Raw genomic sequence first — 21,732 nt, forward strand, 5'->3', positions numbered from 1 at the left:
CACCACGCTCGGCCTGCAAAGATCATTTCTGGTCAGCAGATTTGTCCTAGGAGCCTATGTGCCATGCAGTGTGCTTAGGGGACCCAGTAATGAACAGCATAACACGTGGGTTATACTCTCAAGCATATCACAGTATAGAATAGGAAAGACACACTGTGATCTATGATAATGGCCTACCGAGTGATCCAATAGCAGGCAACGTGAACAAGACATGGCGGGAATGCCCAGAAAAATCAGTGGGACCTCTTGACAGTGGGGAGAAGGCCAGCTATAGCTCCATTCCCTGCCTCCCAAGCAGCCTAAATTCATGCTCCATCCCTTCAGCTTCCTTTCCTAGAGTGGGGCAGGGATTTACTCACCAGGGTAAAACAAATGGCCCCCAGAGCGGCATAGACCATGTGGAGCCAGTAAACCTGGGAAGGGAGGACAGGGGGTGGCATTAGAAACCTTAGCAAAGCACAGACCAAGGCAGGCCCTCAGCCCCAGCTCCTCCCTGGGATTCTAGCAAGAGAGTGGGTAGAGCTAGGAAGCTAGCTTTCCTGCTAGACAACTAGAAAGACTACTGCCTTTCTAGATCCTGCAAGATGTTAAGAATGGTGATACACTTGACAGAGAAAGCAGTGGCCATCCTACAACGGCCATATAAAGCCAATCACAGTACCCCAAACATTTGCACAAATTTTTTAAAAAGGTAAATGTAAAAAAAATTAATTAAAACTAAAACTAATCACAGCATCTTTTAGCCAAACCAGTCTCCAAAGTTAGTCAAGGTACTGAGGTGTCCACCATACTTCTGGAGAAAAGAAGGCGGCTGAGTTCTAGCTCTGGACGGGGCAGACCCTGTCACAGTCAGCATTCAACAGAGTGGTTCCTGTGGCCCAGCCTGGGAGGGACCAACTAACGAAGGGGGGGCTGGGAAGGAGGCTCCCCAGCCACTTTGGGAAGTGTTAGAATCAGGGGCACCCACGGGGCAGCCTGTCCACAGAGGGCAGGGCTGGCGTGGTGAAGTGGGCAGGCAGCCCTCGTGTTCACATCCTGCCCCTTCAGTACTGTTCTCCCTCAGCCTAGGGGCTCATACCCTCCCCAGCTGACTGGAGTAAAAGATGGAATTGGATCCAGAGATCCCTAAGTTCCCTGCCACCCAAGCCCACCTTCTCGGTCCTCTGGGTTCCTCTCTCAGTCTACCTCCTGGAACCTGGTCTCAGCTGTCAGATGGATCTAATCCACCCCTTCCCGTAGGAACTCAGTGATCCTGTCCCCGGCTTCAGGTGCTGTACCTCCCAGGGCCAAAGAGAGATTACAGCCCCAACCACAGAATGCTGCTTCTGTGTTGGTACCCTTGCTAGCCAGGATCTGGAGGTCAGAGCCTGCCCAGAGGCCTTGGGGGCCTGGGAGGGGGCCCGCTACACCATGCTATATAGGAAATCTGCTCTGAGCACTGGGCTCACTGACCCCAGGTCTCCTGGGACACTCACATATTTGAAGTACAGCACAATGCCAGTGACAATCCCAGTCACCATGAGCACAATTCCCAGGACACAGAAGAGGCCTGTACATGAGGTGAAGTCCACCTGCCAGGAAGGGGGAAAAGGGCACCTGTCAGATGACTGCCACCAACCAGCAGCCCAGCCAGATTGGCCTTGCTGCCCCTGCCAGGGAGTTCCAGTACAGCCTCGTAGGGGGCATGAAAGCGACCATGACATTCTAAGGGCAGACACAGGAAGGAGTTTTATAGGTGCAGATGATGGGGAAAGATCAGGTCTCTAAGGGAAATCCTAGTGCACTGAGCTCTGGGCCCACCCAGGCCTGTTCAAGTGCCAGGCCCAAAGGGCCAGGTCTGATAAGAAAGTGGGGGTGGCCAAGGAAGGGCCCCCATGTCCTCACCTTGGTCTGAAAGCAGAAGATGGTGACTGAAATGGCCACCACAGCAGTGATGATCATTGCGATGATGACAGCTTTGGTTTGATACATACTGGGGGGAAAGAAGGTGTTAAGAGAAGCCAGGGGCATGAGCCATGTACAAATGACTTCAAAATCACCACTTCCAGAAGGCTCTTGCCAGCCCAGGAACACCCCACTCCCCCACAGTACACGCTTCCCAAGAGTGTAGTGGTTTGTCCCTCCCTGAACGTACCTGGAAATGGTGCCCGTCATAAAGCCCATGGCAAAAGTCTAAGGGAAAGAGAGAAATAAGAGTGAAAAACACTTAGAAAGAAAGGCAGGGCCCTGGGGGAATGGTCGTGGTGGCCTCCCAGAGCTGGGGGTAAATGTGACCAAGCTGGAGAGGGGCAGCCACAGAGGAGACTGAGAGCGGTCAGGATGAGGTGAGGGGACAGCCAGGGACATCCTTCCGCAATGGTGTCCCCATCCCTTCCCTGGGACCAGCCCTCCCTCAAACCATCTCCACACCCTCCTGCTACCCTTCGAGACTCACAAAGAGGGTCAACAGGATGATGTTCCATGGGAAACGGCGTCTGAAGCGAAAGAGAAACCCTGATTAAATGACTTGGCTGGTCGGGTAGTAGCAGCTTCTGCAGCAGAAGGAAGCGCCTGGCTCCTGCGCCTGGAGGATTCAGCCTTGACTCCAGGGAGGGGAGGCTGGCATGGCTTTTGGCACCTGCTCAGGTGTTCTATGCAGGGATATTATGGGGCAGTGGGACAGGCATGCAGTGTGGGAAGACCTGGCTTCATTTGCAGTTCTTACACTGACGGCCTGCGTGACTGAGAAAGATTCTCTTGAGTCTTGGGTTCTTCCTGTTTGTTTTTTGTTTGTTTCTGTTTTTGCTTTGTTTTTGTTTTTTGGGTTTTTTTTGAGACAGGGTCTCACTTTGTCACCCAGGCATGAGGGCAGTGGCGTGATCATAGCTCACTGCAATCTCAAATTCCTGGGGTCAATCAATTCTCCTGCCCCAGCCTCTTGAGTGGCTGAGACTATAGGCATCTATTTTTTGTAGAGACGGGGTCTTGCTATGTTGCTCAGGCTGGTCTTTTTTTTTTTTTTTTTTTGACACAGAGTCTCGCTTTGTTGCCCGGGCTAGAGTGAGTGCCGTGGCGTCAGCCTAGCTCACAGCAACCTCAAACTCCTGGGCTCAAGCGATCCTTCTGCCTCAGCCTCCCGAGTAGCTGGGACTACAGGCATGCGCCACCATGCCCGGCTAATTTTTTCTATATATATGTATTTTTTTAGTTGTCCAGATCATTTCTTTCTATTTTTAGTAGAGATGGGGTCTTGCTCTTGCTCAGGCTGGTCTCAAACTCCTGACCTTGAGCGATCCACCCGCCTCAGCCTCCCAGAGTGCTAGGATTACAGGCGTGAGCCACCGTGCCCCGCCAGGCTGGTCTTAATTAACTCCTGACCTTGAGCCATCCTCCTGCCTCAGCCTCCCAAAGCACTAGGATTACAGCGTGAGCCATGGTGCTCTGCCACCTTCCTATTTGTCAAATGGCTAAGACGCCTCATATTTGCAGGGTTGCCATAAGAATGACAGCTGCATAGCTAGATAGATCCCGTACACACAAGGTCCTTTCACACGCTGGAACAGCAGCTGCCATCATCATCATCATCATCATTTCTTGTAAGTCTCCATTCAACTGTTATCAGGAATCTGATATTGGGAATTTTCTCCCCAAACTACTTGGCCGCTGTCCCACCCCCTTCCATCCCTTCTCATTGTTTAAGGTGGGACTCACCTGGGTCCTTGGCAACAAGCAAGGGTCAAGTAGGTGACGATGAAGACAGCACTGGGGAGAAAGAGACGAGGGAGTAGTCTACAGGCCCAAACCTGCCTCACCCCGTCCCGGCCTCGCCTGGCAGCAGCCCCAGGCCAATGGGTTGCAGGCCCAAAAGCTGGAGGTCTGCGGGCAGCTGCTCAGCAGGAAGCAAGGATGAGACCGCCCCAGCCAGGGGCACTGAGAAGCTCTGAAACACCAGGTGTGGGCCGGGACGGTTTAGGGAGGCCGCAGCAGGCAGGCTGAAAGAAGCTGAGGCGGTGAGGACCGCTGTGCAGCGAGCATGTTGCCACCAGAGTGCCCCACCCCCGCTCTCGTGAGTTCCAGGAGTCTGCCCGCCTCATCTGGGCACACGCACCTGCACTTCCCAGCATGAAACACTGGCACCGGCAACCTGGGGGGCCCCTCTCAGAAAGCATTTGATCCTGCCCCCAGCAAAGCTGGCCAGCCAGCAACGGAGGCTGCCGCCCGCCTCCCCTGGCCCTGGGCAGGGAGGAGCACCACTCACTAGGACACGTAGTAGACGGCTGTGTTCCTCCTCACGAAGGCGCTGACCGGTTCCCTGCGGGGCGGGGAGCACCAGAGGAGTCACACCGTGGCTTGTGTGACGCCACCGAGCCCGCCAGGCAGCCCAGGGCTCCGTCTTCTCTAATCACCCACAGTCACTCTGAGAGCGGGCCCCACACAACCCCGCTCCCAGCAGGCGACCCCGACACCCGAGGGCTGGTAAGGAAGTGGGGCCTAGAGACTCACACGAAGGTGAAGATGGCGATGATGGCCACCGTGATGAGCAGCTGGACAGAGATGATGGAGTAAACCTGGAACACAGGCAGCCCAGGCGGGACGGGGGTCACCATCCTGCACCCCGGCCCCTCCCAGGAAGCCGCCATCCCCCAAGACCAAGGAACCCAAAGCCCACCGGACCCCTGCCACTCTCTGTCCTGTTAGTGGTGGGAGGTGCTGTTTGTTAATGCTGAAGGATCTGCTCTTACCTTGTTCCCACTCTGGAGCCCTCCCCAGCTGCAGCCTGGCCCAGAGGCAACCCCGAGAGGCGCCTGACTCAGGGGCTCTATCACCTCTTCCTTGCCCACACTCGGGCTCCCTGGCTTCCCCCTCCTGTCCAGCACCTGCCTCGGTCACTACCGACTCGCCCTGCCTCGCTGCCAGTGCTCTACCCGTGTGGCCGCTGCACTTCAGCGTTCAGTCTGCACGTGTTGTGCCGCTGCGAGCTGGGGAGGGTGGGTTACGAGCAAGTTGGTCATTTCTGGCTCCAAGTTGCGTACAGTCTAACGGGAGAGAGATGTCTGGGGAAGGCGGAACACTTTGGCAGAGGCCACCCAGGAGGTGCTGCCAGATTGAATCTGCTCTTCCAAAACAAGGTCAAGAAGAGAAGAGCAAAAGGAGGGGAACACTGGGGTTAGAGGAGCCCCCTCTGAGGAGGGTGCAGGAGAAGGCAGGCAGCCAGCCATGTTCCATGGGACTGAGCCCCGCAGCCTGCGGGGCCCCAGGCACTCCTGCCTCCCAGCCCACATCTCACCTTTCGGATGAAGGTGTGTCGGACTTTCCGGTCATCCCACTCTCCAGGCCCGAAGCTGTCACTCACTGCTCTCTCCTCTCCATCATAGCCCTGGCCCGGGCCTAGGGATAGATCACACATAACCAACTGGGGACCTGGGACATGTGGCCTCAATCCCAAAGCCTCCCTGACACTGTCTCAAACAAGGTCTCAAGTATCTCCAACCAAAAGACAAGTGTTATAACGCAGGAACTCCTCGCCCAAGCAGGGTCCTCTAGATGCCCTCAGAGCCACCCAGAGCTGGCCTGTCAGGAGAGGGCTTAGGTGTGAGCCATTCCATCAGCATGCATCTGTGCCCAGCCCACGCCACAGAGGGCAGGCGGCAGGGTCACAGCGTAGGCGGGAGCAGGCCTTGGAGCCTCAGTGGGTGCAGCTGGCTGGGGCAGAGTGGGGCACGCGGGGATGGAGCGTCAGAGGAAAGGAGGGTAGCAAAGTGCAGGGCATGTGTGTGGGGTGGGGGAACCCAGGGCGAAACCGGGTCTGCACCTGGCCTCACAGAACAGACGCGTCACGGGTATGCGTGACTGTAAACTATGAGTGACACGCTGAGGTGCACACCAGCACACACATGTGATGAGAGTTGGCAGGACACTCACTCCAGGATTCCAGAGATGTTGCAGGGGCTCCAAACATTCCTTGAACGCCTTTTTGGGAAGTGCTTTCCAAATCCGCATGTGAGCCACCCAAGAAAGGAGTCTCACTGCATCCTAATCTCACCTCATTTCTGACCAAATATAGCATTTACCTGCCATGATGTTTTCCAGATTTGGTTCCAAATAACTTCTGGATGTTTGCAAAAATCAAATTTTACCTTAAAGGATGAGGATCTATCAGCACCAAGGATATTAATATTAATTTAAAAAAAAAAAAGTGCTTTGGGTTCCAAAGGCAGTTGCTAAGGAAGACATGGAGTCTGGGTGGGTGGCAGGCACCGCGTTGGGAAACAGAAATGGTCTCCTGGGGTAACGCTCGGAAGTCGTTGCTTCACCCAACCACACTGTCTCCTCTGGGGTGTAGGTTCTGGTACGAGTCTCACGGACTCGGTGTCCTTGCTGAATGAAGTGGCTGGGGGACAGGTGCTGAGGGGGGTAGCGACCACGGCAAACAGGAGAGCTCTAAACAGATGCTGGGAAGGGGGATCAAAGGGGAAGTGCAAGAGACAGGGACGAAAGGTGGCCTTATCTGCTCCTAGTGTCACCCCTCCCACCCACGCGCCATCTGCCCTTCACTCACCGTAGTGCATGGGCATCGGGTGGACGGGGGGCATGGGCTGCGGGTAGCCAGCAGGGTGACCGTAGCCAGGCTGTGGGTAGCCAGGGTAGGCGGGGTACCCGCCTGGCAGGACGGACGGCTGCCCGTAGCCCCCAGGGGGCGGAGAGCCAGGGTACAGGGGGTTGCGGTCTTCATACGGAGGCGGGGCACTGGGGTTGGACATGGTGCTCAAGGGCTGAGGGGAAACCCCAGCTGCAGGGACCTGAAATGGGAGACAAGGACAATAGTCATGAGTGCCCAGGCCCAGCTCCCCAGCCACCGGCCCCCTTCCAGCCCAGTCCAGGCTGCGTCCACGGAGGAGACCCCCCTATTTTCTCTCTAGATCACAGCCTGTCATTCACTGTCCACAGGCCACTTCCCCACCAGCTAAGCCCCTGCCCCTCGCGCCTCTCCTCACTGTGCACCTCCCTGGCCCTGGGAGAGCAGGAGGAGGAGGGTCAGCTCAGAGCCCAAAGGAGCTGCTGAGCTTCGGTGCTGGGAGAGGCAAGGACATGGCAGCCTAGGACTCCCTGTTCTCAATTAAGAAAACCTTCCGGGCAGGTGCGGTGGCTCACACCTGTAATCCTAGCACTCTGGGAGGCCGAGGCAGGAGGATCACTTGAAGCCAGGAATTTGAAACCAGCTTGAGCAAGAGCGAGACTCCGTCTCTACTAAAAATACAAAAATTAGCCGGGTGTCATGGCACGAGCCTGTAGTCCCAAATACTTGGGAGGCTGAGGCAGGAGGATCACTTGAGCCTAGGAGTTTGAGGTTACAGTGAGCTATGATGACACTACTGCACCCTGGCCTGGGTGACTGGGCAAGACCCTGTCTCAAAAAAAAAAAAAGAAACAAACAAACAAAGAAAACCTTCCAGTGTTGGTGGCTTGACAGCAGAACCAGGGAAGAAGCCTCCTGGTGACTCACAGGGCCAGCTGGGACCCTTTGAAAGGGTCAGCCCCACCCCCAAGGCAGCTGCCAAGAACACCAGCCCTGAAAGCCAGAGCTGGGACAGAGCCAAGGCTCAAAGTAGAAAGCGAGGAGGAGGAGGAGGAAAACAAGCCAGCCCCAGTGCCAGAGCTGCCAGGCCCCAGGGAGGAAGGGGCCAGTGGACCAGTGGACCAGGGCAGGCTGAGTCAGGGGAGCTGAGAGGCTGGGCAGGAGGGTGCACAGAGCTGGCCGTGGGGGCTGGGAAGCCGCACCAAAGGGCAGGCCTGAGACAGGACTTTCTGGTTCCTTCAAATAATAGCTGTGGTGTGTCAGAAAGGCATGTGGCAGCCCGTGACTGTGGCTGCTGTCTTCACTGGCCCTGCTAAGGAATGGATAGTGAGTGCAGGGCCCCGAACCCCCCTCGGAGGGGGAGACACACATCTGCAATCCCAGGGTCTCTGGAATGACTATGGTTTCTGCCTGCCTTCCCCCAGGGCAGTGGCTAGCGGGGAGCAGGAGCTAAGGAGTCAGGCCACAAGACCGGAAGAGCCCCACAGCCAGGGGGCAGGGCGGGCAAGGAACCCCAAAAACAGAGCTAAAAGGGACCTGGAGGTTGTACAGCCCCAGACATTCATTTCAGATGAGAGAATCGAGGCTCAGAACAGTGAAGTGACGCCCTGATCACTGAACTAGCAGGTTAGTGGCATAACCTGATTCGAGGCCTTCAGGATCCCGGGTCCCGTCTTTTATGTCACGCTGTGCTCTTATGCCTTCTCCACCAAATAAACACCCTCCGGCCTGGCGTCACCCTCTGAGGTGGCAGAATTGGAGATGTGGGAAAAGCTAAGGAGGAGGTCCCTGGAAGGCCCCTGTGTCCCTGGTAAGGACAAGCCCTGGCAGAGTCTGAGCCCCTTGACAGTGCCACCACCTCTCCTAGTGCATCCCCCAGGGGCCAGACCTTTAGGACCCCCAGGGAGGATACCCCAGGCCCAGGTCAGCATCCGTCACAGCCTCTGCTGGAAGCAAGAGAGACCCGCCTCTCTTTTTAGGACACCCTGTGCAGCTTGGGAATCAGATGAGGACCGTCTTATCTCTTCTCTCTCGTGACAACTGGGATGACACGGAGAGGGGACGGTGCACAGAGGGCTGGGAAGGGAGCTCGAATGACAGGTCAGGTCCCTAAGTGAGTTATTTTGAGGAAAGCTGTTCTCCATCTCCCCAGAGCAGATGGGACAGAGCAAGGGCGAGTAAGTCAGGTCAGAAATAAGAAGTGCCCTCCCAGGGGGCAGTGGGGGAGACGCCACGCAGTGGGCAGAACACCCCGAAGTAACACAACAGGGAGTGTTGGGAGCTTAAGATGCAGAGATTTGAACTATTTCTGAAAATGGCTTGGTTTATGTCAGGGTAGGAAAATAATCTTAAGTAGTTGTACTATGTGATTTCTCTTAATAGGATAAAAGAAAAAAGAGAGAGAGAAGCCAGGCCCTCTCTTCCCCTGCAGCAAGAGGCTCCCCTTCCTGGGACCCCTCTACCCGGCCCCTGTGAAAACACACTTTTGGCTCCGCAAAAAGAATGGTGTCCTGTTTGGAGGAAGGGATGTGGGGCAGGTCACCTTTGGAGGAAGGGTGTCTGTCATTATTGCCATCAGCTCAGCACCGTAGGCCCGTCTGACATCCATCATCAGAGAGGCAGTATACAGGTGGTTGGGTGAACATGGCACAAGAGGCACTGGCAGGAAACCACGATGTCACTGTGACCTATCCCTTCACCTCCTTGGGATGCACCACTGTGAAATGAGGTGGGGCAGGCCAGATGATCTCTGAGCCCACTGCCAGCTCTGACAACAGACTTTGGTCCTGGGAATTGGGCTACACAGGGCCTGCCCTCTGCCTGGCTAGATATCTGCCCCTCCCTCCCACCCCTAAGCCACGCAGGGCAAACAGGTCCCTTCCCAGACCAAGGGTGAGAGGTGACTCAGGGAGAGAAGGGTCAGCCTGGGGTGGGCCGCCAGGGCTCCGGGTTTCTAGACCAGCTCTGCAGGCTGCTGACTCACAGAGATGCCCCCCTGCACTTCCTGGCCCTCCCCTTCACGCTTCTGGTGTCAGAGGAATTCTCCAGCCTGCCTGCTGGGAACACAACAGGTCCCACTCCAGTTCTCTGGGGCCTCAGCCACCAGCCTGTCTACACCAGAGACCACCACTGACCACTGAACTTCACTATGCCTCAGTTTCTTCACCTGGAAAATAGGTTCACCACTAGTAATAGTACCCCCCACAGACTTCTTCTAAAAGTTAAATGAAAAAATACACATGGAGCACTAGGAATGATGCCTAACCCCTGGTAAACAGGGATAAATGTTGGCTATTTTCAGTTACTCTTTCATTAAATCCTTACAGTGGTCCAGCAGGGTGAGTACTGTTATTACTATTCCCATTTACAAATGAAGAAATTTTTTTTTTTTTTTTTTTTGAGCCAGAGTCTCACTCTGTTGCCCGGGCTAGAGTGCTGTGGCGTCAGCCTAGCTCACAGCAACCTCAAACTCCTGGGCTCAAGCGATCCTCCTGCCTCAGCCTCCCAAGTAGCTGGGACTACAGGCACGCGCCACCATGGCTGGCTAATTTTTTCTATATATTTTTAGCTGTCCAATTAATTTCTTTCTATTTTTGGTAGAGACGGGGTCTCGCTCTTGCTCAGGCTGGTTACAAATGAAGAAATTAAGGCTTAGAAGAACAGAGTCACTCGGCCAAGGCTACCTAGCTAGGGTGGGATGAAGTCAAGACTGGAAGCCCAAGACTGACTCCCCAGGCCCTGTTCCTAGTCCCTCACTTGGGCACCCTGTCCTTCCAGCTTCTCATCACTGCCACCAGGGCTCCCCATCTGAGACCCTCTTGTGACGATGGAAGACCCTCCACAATGCCACAGGGCTCAAACCCTGTCCCACAGCACAAGGAGAAGAGGGTGGTCCAGGGCTACAGATTCATAAAGGTCAGAGCTGAAAGGAAACTCCCTCACCCGAGGCAAGTCAAGCCCTCACCTCACTTTACCCACTAGACAGCCACAGTGCAGGGAGGCAGAGTGACCTATCCTTGGTCACAGAGCTAGCCCTGGGGCCAGGACGGGATGCTGGCTCTCTGGTGTAAAGACAGCTGGGCGCAAGAGAGGAAACCCCCAGCATTAGTGCCCGTCAGGGGAGTTTCTAAACACAGCCACACCTGCCTCTGAGCAGTGCCAAAATAAAAACACTGTCTGACCACAGGAGCCACTGGGCCCAGGCTGCCAGGCGTGCGGCTTCACAGCCTGCGCCCAGCCTGCTCCCACCTACGTGAGTACCTTGGCCACCTCACTAGGGATGAGGTCTGGGGCTGCCGTCTGTCTAGGTAGCAGGGAAAGGGGGAAGCAGCCGGGTTTACTCTCCCAGCTGTGTCTAAGGGTGGGGGCTGGAAAAGATGGAGAACAGAAGGAAGGAGGGCAAAGGGCAGGGAGGTCATGCCCAACAGTGAGGACGATGCCCAAAGACCAGACATCAGGGCTTCGGGGTTCTGCTGGTGTCTCCTGGAGGCACTCAGAGTCTCCAGGGGCTAAAAAGGACCTTTACGGTTCCCACTGGAAGCCCATATTTTCCTGAAATACAGTAGGCATTTGGCTAATACTGGAACAAACTCCAGCGGCAGGGAGCAAGCAGCTGTGTCCGCAGCAGCCTGAATCTCTAGATCACTGTCCCCCCTCACAATGCCTGTTACTGCGGCATTCGGACCCTGCCCCTCCTTGCCCGTTACAGATCTAAGTTTGTTCCTCTCACGGCCCCAGTCCTCCATCAGGAAGGAACCAGAGTCCCCGCTTTCTCCTGTAAGACCCGAGACTCAGCCATGGTGGCAGCAGAAATGGGTGGGCTCAAACAGCAGGACGGGCTGGGTGTCAGGTTTTCAGGTGCGAGGGCGAGAAGCCTCTGCTGCCCTGGAGCCGTCTGGGTGTAGTGACCCTGCTCTGCCTGGTGAGGCCCCGGCTTGGGCTTTTCTGGGGGCATCTGTGGGGTTAAGGCTCTGGAATCTGCAGAGGAGGCCTGAGCTACCGGGTTATAGCAAGAGGGGGTGTGTGTTGGAGGGAGGGATGGAAAGGAGCAGCTGACAGGTCCAGGCAGCCTGCCCTCCTCCCTGCCAGGGACGGTCGCCCAGAGCCAGAATGGAAAGAATAGCTCAGAGTGTGCATCTCAGGAAACCCCACCCAGCAACGCAGAGCTCCTGCCGCTGTGCTCAGATCTTTCGGACATTTCCTGTTTCCTTCCCTCCCTTTTCCTTTACCTGCCCAACTCAAGAGGATGAAACCGGAGGGACCTAAACTGAAATATCAGAGCTGAAATGGACTTACGGAATCATGTGGTCATTTGACAGACAAGGAAACCCCAGAGCCAAGAAAGTTCCTGCTCCACCCCAGGGCCTCTTGGTCATGTGTTTGGAACTTCCCTTCCCGGCCCTGCCCACTGTCGGAGAACTCAGTGACAGACACAAGTACACGCCCCGCTGAGGAGGAGCCAGAACAAGCCACTGTTCCCCCAGTTCTCTAGTGACCTCCTGGCTCAGTAGATAAAGACTGCCAGCCCAGGACTTCCCGCCCCAGCTCCACCCCACCCTCCAGCCCCATCTCTAGCCAGGCAGGGCAGCCTCTCTCTGGAGACAGAGGGGCAGCTCCAGGCTCCAAGGAGGACCCAGGCACCACAGGTCCCCCATCACCCTAGTCTCTGGGGGCAGAATCCTGTCATCAGGGTGGTAATCTCAGAGACTCCAGCCAAGTCAGGAGTCAGATGGCCTGGGAGCTCATATAAGGAAAAGGAAGCCATTAACTGGCTGGCGGTTGCCACTCCAGAAAAGCAGGCCCTATCTGCCTCCTCGTTTGTGTTTCTTTTCAGTTAAACTTCAAGATGAGGAGGGAAGAGAGGCAGAGGAATTCAACAGATAATTAACAACCCAACAGATAATTAACAGCCCGCAATGGAGAACTGGGGATGGGCAGGGAAGAGAACTACTTAGAGTAGTAAGTACTAGAAGTACTTACTAAGCAACTAAGTAAGTACAGGCTGAGTATCCCTAATCCAAAATGCTCCAAAATCTAAAACTTTTTGAGCACCAATGTAACACTCAAAGGAAATGCTCCAATGGGCATTGGATATCGGATTTTCACATTAGGGATGCTCAATCCTTAAGTATAACGCAAATATACCAAAATCTGAAAATATCCAAAATCTAAAGCACCTCTGGTCCCAAGCATTTTGGATGAGGGATACTCGACCTGTAGTAACCACGGCACATCTGATCCTCACTACAGCCCTGTCAGGTAGGTGTTCTTACCCCCGCTCTGTCGACGACATTCAGAGAAAACCAGATCTAAGGTCCCACAGCAGGCACACAGCAGAGATGGGTCTAAATCCAGACCTGACGTCTGATTTAAAGTGCACCCCTTTGCTTTACACCCGCTGGAGCAGAAGCCCCTGAGACACCCCCGCCAGTCACCTGTGTGAATAGGCAGCAGCTGGGGCAGGGGTGAGGCGGTCGGGATCAAAACAGCAGAAGGGAGCTGAGCAAGCGTACTGCTGAGGCCAATTCCCTTTCCCTGTGGAAAGTCGCTCCATCTGATGCCTGAACCTGGGTTAGGAGGCAGGGACCTGAGTTTTTGTCCCGGCTTTGGTACTGACTCCATCGTGTGACGTGAGTCACAGTAGACCACTTCCTATCTCTGGACTCAGTTTTTCAGATGAGTACGCTGAGCAGAAAGATCAAAGGCCACTCTAACTCTGCCAGTTGCTGATTCTGAATGAATTGCCTAACAGAAGGCTTCAGGGCAGAATGACACACCTCCCAGGCGACACTGGGGGTCACTACTGATGTGCAGCTGGTCGGAGGACATCCACAGAGACAGAAGTGCATGGCATGTTCTGGGTATGGGGATAGCTGTAACTCCCTCCCTCCCAAACTGCCTCCATAATGCCCTCTGGACCCTGGCCAGCTCCTCCTGGTGCTCACTTAGCCCAGAGCCTACAGAGAAACAGCATAACACTGTAGAAATAAGGCAGGAAGTCAAGAGACCTGGGGTCATTAACTAGCTGTGGGAATCCAGGCAAATAACCTCCTTTGGCCTCCATTTATCCCTAAATCAACCCCCATGAGGCAGAGGAATAGGGACTGGTTTACTGGAACCAGAAAGCAGAGAGACAGAATCACCTAGCCAGGACTTTCCCATACTGTCACGCCCCAGGAGACCTTAATGGATAAGCTCTGGAAACAGATATCTGAGTCTGAAAAACAGTCTGTATCCCCTTCTGGAAATTCACAAGGCACAGCGGCACATTCTGCCTCAGAAGTCCAGCAGTAAGCAAATCTGCCCAACTGTGTTTAACCAAGTGTTCCTTCAAACTTCCTTAAGCCTGAAACACTTCCATCAAGGTGCACCTGTTAACTTCCTGTGGGATGCTAATCCAGGCTTCCTTGCGTTACAGATAGACCGAACCCTGACAGTAATTCATGTCCAGCTTCCTTATATCTTAAAACCCTGTGCTAATACCAAGTATGCCCCTCGGAGCCGTCGCATTAAGTGCCAGGCATGCCCTCTTTCAGGGAGTCATCTCAGTGCCAGGATCCTCTGCAGGTGTCCTCCCCTCTGCCCTGTTCCAGACATCTGCTATTATAACCTCTATAGTGGGATTTATTGCCAAGGGCTGGGGGACATGCCAGCTAGCATAGAACCAGGAAACTGGTACCCCCTAACCTCACCTCTGTGTAATAGAGAAGTACAAATCATTATACCAGAGTGAGGACTCAGTATCCCCGACCAATGTATCGAAAACCCTCCAGGTACCACTGTGGCCTGTGGACTTCTGGTTGTTTTTTGTTTTTTTTTACTGACTCTACTAGAACAAAAAGGATTTCATTTCTACTTCAAAGCAAGTCTCAGGCTTTTGCCTAGAATCCCAGAATCTTAGGGTTGGCAGATTCTGTGAAGGTCAACCCTTCCACAGTATTCCCAACAGAATACATCCAGAAGGCCCCATCATGGCCAGCCATATTGTTAGCAGAACTTCCTCCCAGAGAGTTGTATGAGCTTCCACTCTGGTCCTCCCAGTTCAGCCCTCTGAAAACACACAAGTTATGTGTGTCCCTTCTCTGTGTCTTCTGAGGGCCCAGGGTGAGCAGTTTTGGGGCTGGAGGTGCTCTGAGGTTGACAGTTTCTGGCTGAGCCCCATTCTCAGGGGAGGAGGCTGAGCCGAGACGGCTATTACCCCAGCTCATGACATGAAGTTCTCCTGACACTTACAGTATAACCCATCATTACCTCTGTGACGTGCTCCTTTTTACAAGTGAGGCCCTGAGGTCACAGCACAAGAAGACGGAGGCAGTCAGGGCCCCAACGTTGTGTTTCTAAGCTATAAACCAGTTCTCTGGGTCCTCATGACTGGAGAGACAGGGAAGGCAGGCAGATGAGGAGAAGTATGGTTCTCCCTTTGCCCCAGACAGCACCCGGCGCCCCTGCCACCACTGGCCAGGCCAAAGGCACCAGCTTTGAAACCAAAGCTCACCAGTGAGATGAATATTTCAGAGCCCAGAGAACTGGACACCTGAGGGCCCTTCCATGACATCTGGCTCTGACCCTCATTCCCAGGCCCCCACATATCCCCCATCCAGGGTGCTCAGGTAGAACCCCAAGCCTCTGGGTACCACACGGAGGCCACAGTGGAGTGAGGAGAATGGAGACCCCATAGGGACAAGAACTGGTGCAGAGCCCACAAGGTCTGGGCCAAACCTCCCAACAGCCTCCCTCTACTTCCTCCCACTCACTGTTCCCTGGCTCCTGCCCAAGTCTTCTCCACTTGCTTTCCTTTTCCCCATTTCACTGTTTTGTTTTTACTCTCACCCAAAGAGGTCACCAGGAGGATGGCACTTCCCTGTAGCTTTCTGAACCCAGCCCAGGAGCAGCAGCTGGAAGCAGGACTGGCCGAGGGCAAAGTCATGGTGACAATGGTTGCTGCTCCTTAGGCTGGTCATTGGCTTCCACGGCCAACTCCAAGCTAGGACCCTGCATTCCCCCACCCCTTAAATATTCACTGTCCACACCGAGACTGTTGCCAGGCCATGCAGGGGTAACGTGGGGTCGGTGCCAGGACCTGGGCTGTCTCCCTTCGCACTTCCCACCAGTGAGGGCCATGAAAGTCCCCATCCCACACACAGCTGGCCACTCTGGGGCTGCCATGGTGGACACGCCCTGCGACAGACAAGCCACTCGTGCCAGTAAGCGGGGACATGAGGACACCCCCAGACCCTGGCCCGCTCTCCGGTGCCCACAATACGCAGCTCAGCTACCAAGGCTAACCAGGTGCCACACGCCCATCCGCCCACCCTGGGAGCACAGGGAAAGCGAAACCCCCAGCGGTCAGGGCGAGAGATCCCCATTCTGGCGCGGGCTCCTTGGGCTGGGCCCCGGCCCGAAGCTAAGCCCCGGGAGCGGGCCCAGCCGCCCGCGCGCTCCGAGAAAGTTTGAGGACCCCAGCCTTGCGCCACCGCGGCTCTGGCCCTGTCCCCGCCGGCCCACAGTCCCCAGTTCCTCCGGCCCCGGCCCCTTGGCTTGCCTGCGCGGTTCCCGACGGAGCGTTCCAGGCCTCCGGGTGTTGCGAATCCTGCCCGGGCAGGGCTGGGCTGGGCTTGGGCTCCGCGCCCCGCCCCGTCGCTCCTGCCCCGTGGGGCGGAGCCTCAGGGCGCCGCCAGGGGGCGCAGGGGTCCGCCCTGGTCCGCGCGCTTCGCGTGGCCCCGACGACCGCTTATGAATAACGTCGGTGGTTATTTTCGGATTTAAAGGCAATGTAATACGGCTGGGAAGCCGAAGCGTGCCGAGCCCATAAAGGCAATACGGAGTTATTGATAGAAACTTAGAAAACTCACAGGAAGAAAATAACTTTTTCCACCCCTCCTAACTCCCAGGGGAAAGCGCTTGTTTGGGGTGCTTCTTTGCCTATTATATTTATCTATGTATTTTACTTGTTTTTTAGAGTGGGATTATAGTGTGTGATGTTTTGTTTGCTGCTTTTCTTTGTAGTCAACATTTTATCATGGACGTTTTTCTTTTTTTTTTTTTAATTTTTTTTATTTCAGCATATTACAGAGGTACAAATGTTTAGGTTACATATATGGCCCTTGCCGCACGGAGTCAGAGCTTCGAGCCTGTCCATCCCCCACATGGACATTTTTCTTGTCACTAAATAGTCTTCAAAAGCATAATTTTAATGCTGCAAGATATTTCATCACGTGCCTGGACTAATTTATGAAATCAGTTTCCTACTGGAGGATATTTAAGTTGTTTCCCAGTTTTACATTATTATGAATAAATCCGAGATGAATATCCTTGTAAATTCCGTGCTTTTAAGCTAAATGAACTTTTCAAGTTTAAAACTTCTAATATGCAAATGTGGAGATGGAACTTAGAATCTCTGCTTGAAATTCCTTCAACCAGGAAAGCTGGTGTTTTCCTGGAGTCCTGCATTGAGATGTAGATTACTACTGTTGGCAGACAACCGGGAGATGGGGGCTTTGCAATCCTCATAGCCACCCAGTGAAGAATGCCGTAGCGGTTCCATGAAGAAGTGGGGTTCTGGAAGTTTTGATACGTCACTCCGGCTTGCCCAAGTTTGTGTGGTTCCAAAGTCTACGTTCTTTCCATGACGCCAAGGCTGCAGGTGGTTGAACAGCTATGTTTAAAGTGCTTATCTTGTGCTATGACATTTTCCTTTTTGAATGGACAGGGTTGACTAGACAAAACACAGCTAGAAATTAATAGAGCTAGTCTGAGACTACCTGAGCATCTCCTGAAACCAAACCCATCACTAAGCACTTTCATGTACTAGCCAGTCCAGCTCTTTCATAGAGCAGGCTTTAGGTAGGAGGGGCCTGTGGATTTACCTGGAGACTCATTTGCATAGTAAGCATAAGTGAAAGGAATGCCCCTGCTGTAGTAAGCATAGTAAGAAGTTACCCCTTAGATTATATATTTCAGACCAATTAAAATAGAGATGGTTTTAAAGGTGCCCCCAACACATACACACTATGTATGTTTATTTGTATGGATAGATATAATTTAAGTAGGAGTTATTTAGGAGGGTGGTGGACATTATGGTAGGCTAGCCCCCCCCAGCTACCCAACCCTTCAATGTAATTCCAGTTCCTATGGGACACAAATCTCAATTTAGGAAGTTTCCTCCCAAAGTGTGAGTTCATAAGAGCAAGTACAGCTCTGTTCAATTTCTGTCTCCCCCTTGCTAGAGAAATAGAGCCCTAGGTGAACTGTACAGCCAGAATCTGGCCAGATATCCTGACATCCTTCCATGCTCTCTACAGTTTGACTCTTGTCTTAGTCCATTTTGGCTGCTAAACAAAAGTACCTTAAACTGGGTGATTTAGATATAATAGAACTTTATTGCTCACAGTTCTGTAGGCTGAGAAATCCAAGATCAAGGCACCGGCACATTAGGTGTCTGGTGGGGGCTTTCTCTGCTTCATAGATGGTGGTATCTTCTAGTGTCATCCTCTCATGGCCGAAGGAAGAAACAAACAGCCTTCTTCCAGCCTCTTTTTTTTTTTTTTAATTTCAAAATTTTTACAGGGGTACAAACGTTTGGGTTACATCTATTGCATTTGCACCACCCAAGTCAGAGCTACAAGCATGCCCCTTCCAGACCATGAGTAGCGTACCCATTAGGTGTGAATTTACCTGTCCCCTCCTCCCCCCTCCCACCTACCTGATCCCCAGTGAATGTTACTTCCATATGTGCATGTAAGTGTTGATCCACTAGTACCAATTTGATGGTGAGTACATGTGGTGCTTTTTTCCCATTCTTGTGATACTTCATTTAGTAGAGTGGGCTCTAGCTCCATCCAGGATAATACAAAAAGTGCTAGATCACCATTGTTTTTTGTGGCTGAGTAGTACTCCATGGTATACATATATCACATTTTATTAATCCACTTTGACAAAGCAGACAAGAACATACACTGGGGAAAAGAATCCCTTTTCAGTAAGTGGTGCTGGGAAAATTGGATAGCCACATGGAGAAGACTGAAACAGGATCCACACTTCTTACCACTCACAGAAATGAACTCTTGATGGATAACAGACTTAAACATAAGGTAGGAAACTATAAGAATTCTAGAAGAGAATGTGGGAAAAACTCTTAGAGACATCAGCCTAGGCAAAGAGTTTATAAAAAAGACCCCAAAAGCAATCACAGCATCAACAAAAATAAATAAATGGGACCTGACCAAATTAAAAAGCTTCTGCATAGCCAAAGAAACTATAATTAGAGTGACTAGACAACATCCAGCCTCTTTTATAAGGGCACGAATCCATTCCTGAGGGTTCACCCTCATGATGCAATCACCTCCTCAGGGTCCCACCTCTTAACACTGTCGCACCCAGGATTAAGTTTCACCAAATGAATTTGCCGGGGGCACCAACGTTCAAACCATAGGAAGCCCCTTCTCTGGAAAGCGCCCTCCACTTTCTAGAACTGCCAGCATGGTTTCCAAGGAGATTCATTTTCCAGCCAGCAATCACCAAGGCCTCACATCTGCCCAAGTGGGGGAGTAGAATATGGAGCACACACAGACGAGTCCCACACAAGCCTCGCTGCATGCTGCCTCCTGAACCCGCCTTCTGGTCATGGGCTCAAAAATAATACCAGAAGCCCCTGGCCCAGAGCAACAGTGCTTAGCTGGCGAGAGGCAGCAATAATGACCTCTCCTCTTCACCAAGGGCCTTATCTGTAAAGTTATCGATTAAGCCCCTACTATTTGCTAACCAGACAGGAATTTCCAGTTATAGAGATAACAGAGCTGAAGGACACAGCCCCTGCTCTCCAGAAACTCACAATCCAAGGGAGCTGGTAAACACCACAGTGTTATGAGTTTGACAGTTTGACAGGGTTGGGATAAAGAAATATTGACTTGGTTCTTCGGGATCGGAGAGAAAGGAGCTCCTAACCCCGGGTGGGGAGTGGAGTGAGGGTTCAGGAAGGATCTTCCAAAGAGGTGACATCTGAGTTGAATGTTGGGGTGTTAGGAATTAGCCTAGCCGGAGGAGGGGCAGGGGAGAAGGTTCTCGGGTAGAGGGAACAGTGTCTGAAGCAAGGGGCTTAGGGCCCATTGTCCCAGCGAGCTAGGATTGAGGGGTGGGGGGCAAGTGCAGTGGGGTAGGAAGGGCAAGAAATAGGCCTGGGCAAGGAGGCAGGGGGGCCAGGAATTGAGATTGTACCCTGTGGGCAATGGGGAGCCAGAAAACAGCCGTCTTGAGAAAGGTTGGGAGACTGCGGGAGGCTTTGGCAGGGGCCCTGGGGTAGGGCTTCCAGCTTTAGCAAGCAAAGACGGAAGACTACTAGTTAAATTTGAATTTCAGACAAACCACAAGCAATTTTTTTTGTATAAGTATGTCCCATTGTCCTATACAATATTGGAAATACTTATACTCAAAAAGTATTCGTTGTTTTCCTGAAATTCAAATTTAGCTGAGCACCTTGCATTTTCTGGCAACCCTGCCTGGGAGGAAAGTCAAGTCAAGTCACATCCCTGGCAGCAGGAAGAGGGGTGGGGGAAAGAAAGGAATCGGCGGGAGTTTACTTCAGGACTGGAGTTGCTAAAGCTCAGTGACTGATGGGGCTGGGGGGTGGATCCTGAAGGGAGTGGGTAGGGGAAACGTAATTGGATCTGCGGAACCGGAGAACTTTCTCTGTTGCTATGTGCCCTCCAACCCAGCCCCAGGGCTCCACTAATTCCTCCCATAGCCGCCTGATTACCTAGCATTTAAAAGGTTGCTCCACCCAAGTGTTTATCACTAACTTCCTCAAAGAAGTTGCCTTTTTTCAGAGGATTTTGTATTTACTGAACAGAGGCATTTGAGGCATTTCACATTTCATGCAGCCTGAGGTAAATAAATATGCCTTTTCCTCCCCACTGGAGGGCAGGGACAAAGTCTCATTCATCCCCAGGCCTGGGCACAGCTGACTCAAAGGAACTCTCATGCCCCAAGGTGGGCTGGGGGAGGCTCTCCGACAGGAATGAGGGTGCATAGGGGAGGCGGGGGTGGAGCTTTGGGGCTCCTGCCCCTAAAATTGGCCTCCTTATTCACAGACATCACTTAGCACTTTCCTAAAGAGATAGGGAGTGGGAAGAATGGCGAATTTGGATGTTCTGATAGCGAGGCTTTTGTTCCAGCTTTGGCACGTTTCTTACAAGTGGGTCTACTCATACTGCTTTCTTCTACCTCCTGGGACTTTTGAAGCCTCAGATGAAGTCATCTAAGTGAAAGGCAGTGAAAAGGGCACTGGCTGACGGTCACTGTTGTTAGCGACTCAGACTCTGCCGGAACTGGAAGTGGGTTGCACCGTGAGGAAGCCTGGCCATGGAAGCAGCCTGGCACCCAGCGGGCACGGCCAGGGCGATGCTTTCCAATTTCCCCCGACCGTCAGCGTCGTCCCGGAGGTGCTCGTGAAAACATGCCGATTCCCTTGGGGATACCTCTTTCTAGACCTGTGAATCAGAATCTTCCCGGGATGTGTAAACAAACGCCCCCAGCTGAATCACCAGCCAACAGCTATTTCCTCTTATCTTATTCCTAGCCCAAGGTAACAGCAGTATGAGTAGACCCACGGATAAGTAGACCCAGCTTTGGTGCTTGGCAGACCTGGGTTTGAATCCCAGTTCCGATCTCTTTAGTGGCTGTATGACCTTGGACATATTACTTAACTGCTCTGAGCCTTGGTGACTTCATCTGTAAAAAAGGGAGGTAATAACACAGGGTTGTTGTAAGGATCAAAAACAGCAGTTATCGGGGCAGTGCCCCTGAAAGTCGGAATCTGCTAAGGAGTGTGTAACAACTCACCTGCCAAATCAAAAAAAAAAAAAAAACTTTGGCCTGGCGTGGTGGTTCAGGCCTATAATCCTAGCCTTCTGGGAGGCTGAGGCGGGAGGATCCCTCAAGCTCAGGAGTTCCAGACCAGCCTCAGCAGAAGTGAGACCCCTCTCTACTAAAAATAGCCAGGCAACTAAAAGTAGAAAAAATTAGCCGGGCGTGGTGGCATAGGCCTGTAGTCCAGCTACTCGGGAGGCTGAGGCAGGAGGATCGCTTGAGCCCAGGAGTTTGAGGTTGCTGTGAGCTAGGCTGACACTGTGGTACTCTAGCCCAGGCAACAGAGTGAGACTCTGTCTCAAAAAAAAAAAAAA

The 21,732-nt window shown here is 53.0% G+C and overlaps 1 protein-coding gene across 1 annotated transcript in view; it reads right to left on the reverse strand.

Annotated features, from left to right (window-relative positions):
- TMBIM1 (transmembrane BAX inhibitor motif containing 1) overlaps window positions 1–16,196 on the reverse strand; it is an 18,036-nt gene extending 1,840 nt beyond the window's left edge. Inside the window, exons 1-11 of the mRNA XM_012642540.1 lie at window positions 16,098–16,196; window positions 6,539–6,779; window positions 5,267–5,367; window positions 4,483–4,547; window positions 4,238–4,291; window positions 3,691–3,741; window positions 2,435–2,474; window positions 2,135–2,172; window positions 1,885–1,972; window positions 1,476–1,571; window positions 360–413 (exon numbers count right to left, since the gene is read on the reverse strand). Coding sequence (XP_012497994.1) covers window positions 360–413; window positions 1,476–1,571; window positions 1,885–1,972; window positions 2,135–2,172; window positions 2,435–2,474; window positions 3,691–3,741; window positions 4,238–4,291; window positions 4,483–4,547; window positions 5,267–5,367; window positions 6,539–6,740 — 789 coding nt within the window. The 5' untranslated portion in view covers window positions 6,741–6,779; window positions 16,098–16,196. The remainder of the gene's footprint in view (window positions 1–359; window positions 414–1,475; window positions 1,572–1,884; window positions 1,973–2,134; window positions 2,173–2,434; window positions 2,475–3,690; window positions 3,742–4,237; window positions 4,292–4,482; window positions 4,548–5,266; window positions 5,368–6,538; window positions 6,780–16,097) is intronic.
- Between the last annotated feature and the right edge of the window lie 5,536 nt (window positions 16,197–21,732).

Source organism: Propithecus coquereli, unplaced genomic scaffold (genome assembly GCF_000956105.1).
Source record: "Propithecus coquereli isolate 6110/MARCELLA unplaced genomic scaffold, Pcoq_1.0 Scaffold18, whole genome shotgun sequence".
In the NCBI taxonomy this organism is placed as follows: domain Eukaryota; kingdom Metazoa; phylum Chordata; class Mammalia; order Primates; family Indriidae; genus Propithecus; species Propithecus coquereli.